Below are 4,476 nucleotides of genomic sequence, written 5' to 3'. Positions count from 1 at the left end.
TGCTGATCATGATTTTGATGAGATAATGTGGCGTCCATAGAAATGATAGATCTGAGGTAGTCTAAAGAGGCTGTGGTTTCCCTTATGTAAAACAAATATTAAGTAACTGGGATAGAATTATTCCCCAAGACTCTGGTAAGAGCTGTACTAGAGGCCAGTCAGCAGTTACAATGGTTAAAGAAATGGAGGAAGAAAGACTCAAATATGGAACAATGTGAAACAGCCTGACTCCATGACAGACTTCAAATTGGCAGTTCAGAAAACTAGGCCTAAATCTCTGTTTCCAAGAATTGGGCAAGTCAGTTACAGAAAAAGGAAAAAATCTCAGGCCTCAGGCAGCCAGTCAGAACCTGCCCTGCCCTCAGAAGCTGCCCCACCACTTGGTCAGAGGCAAGGGCAATGGTCAGCAACAGTTTTCAGACTTCCCCAGGGACAGTTTCCAGCCCCCCTGCACCCCCCCCCCCAGCAATGGTTCTGGAATGTCCCTAGAGATAGAGCCTATTGAATTTCTTTAATGTGCTATAAATTGGGTCAGCAAGCTCACTTTGGTGCCTCCATCTTGGTAGATGGTAGACCCCAGCATGATGGACTTTTGCAAAATAAAACACTCTTTGCTTTTGCATACAATGAGTGTCTGGGGTATCATTCTTCAGTGAATTGCAGACCCTCACCAATGAAATAGAGCAAGGGGAATGAATATTGTTAAAGATAGTTGTGAAGGGCAGTTCTCCGACTTAAAAGAACATTCGAATTTATGATGCTGTTATAGAGCAATATGCTTTAAAAGCTTGGGACAAGGTGAGGACCTGAGAAAAGGTTACCTCATTTATTAAGATTGTTTATTAATCCTCATTTTTTAAGGCTCTGGGAAGCAAAGATTAAGCTGTAGTAGACCCTGATGTGAGACAGGTGTTGATAGAGACCTTGGCATTTGAGAATGTGAACACCAAATGTAAACGAGTTATTAGACCGTTAAAGGCGTGGGCATTGCCCATGGATGAGTGAATAGGGGACATGACTGATATTGGCTCTCATGAGCATCATGCCAGTATTACTGCTAATGGCCTCTGATATCAAAATGCCCAGTGCCTTAATTGTAAATTCAGCCATTTACAGTGAAACTGTGACCAAGCTGCTTAAAGCCTCAGATCTCAAAATGTCTGGTGTTTTAAGTTTGAGAAATGTGGTACTACCAAGCCAGATCTAGAAATGCCCAGTGTGTTAGTAGTAAGAATTATGGTACTTTCCTCCAGAGAAGGGAACACTTCTTGCTGTAATGGATTAATGCAGGAGATAGGATTGCTTAACTATTGTTTCCTTACATTAAAGGCAAATCTGCTCCAGTAGAAAAAACAGAGGGGTTTGGAAGTATTGGAAAATGTGTTATGGAAAAATGAAGGTTAATGATCAGAGACCAAAATTAAAATTGCAAGTAAATGGTGGTGAAATAGAAGGTTTGGTGGATACAAGAGCAGATCTAACTATCATTTCCCCAAAATCTTGGAATTCAGGATGGCCACTTCAGAATGTTTATACAAAGTGTACAGGAATTGGAAAATGATCTCAAATAAAGTGTACTATGGGTTAAATGTATGGGACCTGAAAGTCAAACAGGGAAGTTAAGACTTATGAGGCTAATATACCCGTAAACTTATGGAAAAGGGATCTCTTACAATGGGCTATTCAGATTCCTGCAATACTAGAGACAGCTCATGATGAAATTAGAGGTGAAATGGTAGATGATTCTGGGGTAGGTATTGAAGTATGTCAATTGTCCAAACACAGGATACCCCAGGGATTGAGTTTCCAAATTTGTAAGGGAGCTGGGCTGCTCAAATACTAACAACCCTACCCTAAAATGTGGGTTGACTGACAAGCTTATATAGGTATATCTGTGGCCCTCAACTAAGGAAAACTTGCAGGTATCTGAACAGCTGGTAGAAGCTCAATGAAGAGTCTACCAGCCCATGGAATGTTGTGCTTGTTATAAAAAAAAAAATCAGAAAAGCAGAGGATGTTAATAGATTTAAGAGTGTTGAGTATTTCAACCAATGGGTCTATTACAGCCTGGAATTCCTTCGCTTCTTTATTACCTAAGTCACAGCTTATAACAGTAATATCAAGATGTACTTCATGGCTCCTGGCAGGCATAACTCTTGCCCCCTATTTAAGTTTATCTTAGCCTTTATAACCAAAATAGACACACAACTTGCTTCTGTGGTAAGCTTGAATAAAGAAGTGAATTTTAAGGTGTCTGGGACCTCTATAGTTGAGTGAGCTGCAGAGGATTTGGAGTTTGACATGTGACAGACAGTTACTAGACTCAGGGCCTATGCCCCAACAAGCCCGGCTTGACTATTTTGTCCTTGATAAGTCAATGCAAAGATCTAAATCAAGAAAAGGAGATTTTTATTCAATGCAGCCACTGAGGGAACAGAGACAAAGACCTAAGGACACCTCTAAGTGTATCTTGTAGTCCTGAAGTGAGGTTAAAGTTTTGAGTAGAGGAGTAGAGTTATGCGTATCTAAATGGTCCTGGACTCATCACTGTTTTGGCTTTACTCTCCTGCGAGGTAGTCTGTCAAGTTGAAAATCTCTTCCCAGGACAAAAGTTTCCTTCCTGCCTGGCTCAGGTTTTAGGGTTTCTCCCAACATGAGATTTTCTGGAAAGATTCCAATTCCCTGAGGCCTGTCTTTTCAATAGTCAAACAGTCAAACTCAGAGCACAAGTGTCACCTCAGAGGATCTCCATTTCTATGGAATCAGTAACATAATGAGATGGTCTGGCAAGATACAGAATTGATGTCTGATGTCAGCAATTAGCTCCCCTTTTATCACTGTGTACTAAACATAGTTCTGTGATGGAGCATGTAATTATTCTAGAGGTTTGTTCTATTATTTAATATTCATATCTATGCAAAAGTCTACAAGTAGTTTCCTTGAGGTATTTTCTAGCTCTGGTTTCTTCAGTTTTGCTGCATGTCCACTTTTTAAGACTGTCCTGGCCAGGCAGTGGTGGCGCACGCCTTTAATCCCAGCACTTGGGAGGCAGAGGCAGGCAGATTTCTGAGTTCGAGGCCAGCCTGGTCTATAGAGTGAGTTCCAGGACAGCCAGGGCTATACAGAGAAACCCTGTCTTGGGAAAAAAAAAAAAAAAGACTGTCCTGGCTTAGTCAAATTTTCAACCTGAGTTATCAACAATATACTTCTGAATATTTATTCATGTACATTGAGAACTGGAGTTTCATTTTAGATAAAGCAACTCTTTTTAGTATGCCTACATATGACAGTTTTCACACATATACTATACATACATGTGTATGTATATGTAACATTTATTTCTTATGACTTTCTAAGCATTAAGTGTTACATATATACATAGAAGGATTAAATGCAGTGTAATGATAAAAATGAGCCTCTGTGTACTCACCACAGAAAAGAACAACACCTAATGGCTCTGAAATCTCTGGGAACCTTTTCCCTGGAACTATTTTTAGTATTTTTATGCGTTCAAAATTTTACAAGCACCATATTTTAAACTACATGGTTAACTGTGAAGCAGAATGAGCATTTACATATTAAGAAACTAGCAAATGAGACAAAGATATGAAACAACTATGCACTGAAGCCATTATTGTGACTTTATTACAATAGTTACAAACAATATTTTTGTGGTATACAATCATCACAATTACTCAAATTATATACAAATAGATCTTTATACAAGTCTACATAAAAAAGACCCCCAATGACATTATCAACAAGATTTTTTTCTAACAGTTATGGCCAAGAAGAAAAAAAATTCACAGTTACTCTGTAATACTTTAAATGCAGCAACCATATTGCACATAAAACAGTCATAAACTTTAATGAGCAGATGTATATCTTTTAATTTAGTTTTCTACAAAATTTACATTTTCATGCAATACTTTACTGTATACAGAATGGTAGAGCTAGAATAAACAGATTAACTTACAAACTTTCAATAATGGCCACAAAATTAGAATTATTTTAAAGTACCATTTAAATTTTGCTGAAAAAAATTGCAGTGTAATAGAAATGAACAGACAGAGTCAAGTGTTTCACAGATGGAATTGCTATTCTAGTGTTCTTCTTTGTCTTTTCCTTTCTTCTCCTTCTCATCCTGCAGGGCAGTCCCGAGTTTTTTGATGAGAACGGACAGCACCTTGTCCAGTGGGTCCATTACTCCTCTCTGAAGCCACTTGGGAATAGTAGTCCTGGCATGGTGAAAGCCCAATTTTTGAAGAATATAATCAACACCTACAGGATCAATCTTTCTTCCAGTCCAAGAAATTAATCTAAAATGGTAATTAGAAATGGTCATTATCAAGGTGTATAATGCACGAACATTACTGTACTCCCTTAATATATCTCCTTGTACTAAGGTCAAATCTAAGTGGATTAAGGAACTCCACATAAAACCAGAGACACTGAAACTTATAGAGGAGAAAGTAG

At 38.4% G+C, this 4,476-nt stretch overlaps 1 protein-coding gene across 11 annotated transcripts in view; it reads right to left on the bottom strand.

Annotated features, from left to right (window-relative positions):
- Positions 1-3,618: 3,618 nt before the first annotated feature.
- The window catches only part of Kiaa1109 (KIAA1109 ortholog), a 191,668-nt gene continuing 190,810 nt past the window's right edge, over positions 3,619-4,476 (bottom strand). For all 11 annotated transcript variants that reach the window (XM_029475239.1, XM_021157454.2, XM_029475245.1 and 8 more), the window contains one exon: positions 3,619-4,319. In XM_029475239.1, the coding sequence (XP_029331099.1) occupies positions 4,103-4,319 (217 nt within the window). In that variant the 3' untranslated portion in view covers positions 3,619-4,102. The remainder of the gene's footprint in view (positions 4,320-4,476) is intronic.

The sequence above is a fragment of the Mus caroli genome, chromosome 3 (assembly GCF_900094665.2).
Source record: "Mus caroli chromosome 3, CAROLI_EIJ_v1.1, whole genome shotgun sequence".
Taxonomy (NCBI): domain Eukaryota; kingdom Metazoa; phylum Chordata; class Mammalia; order Rodentia; family Muridae; genus Mus; species Mus caroli.
This window is presented reverse-complemented; position numbering and strand designations above follow the sequence as displayed.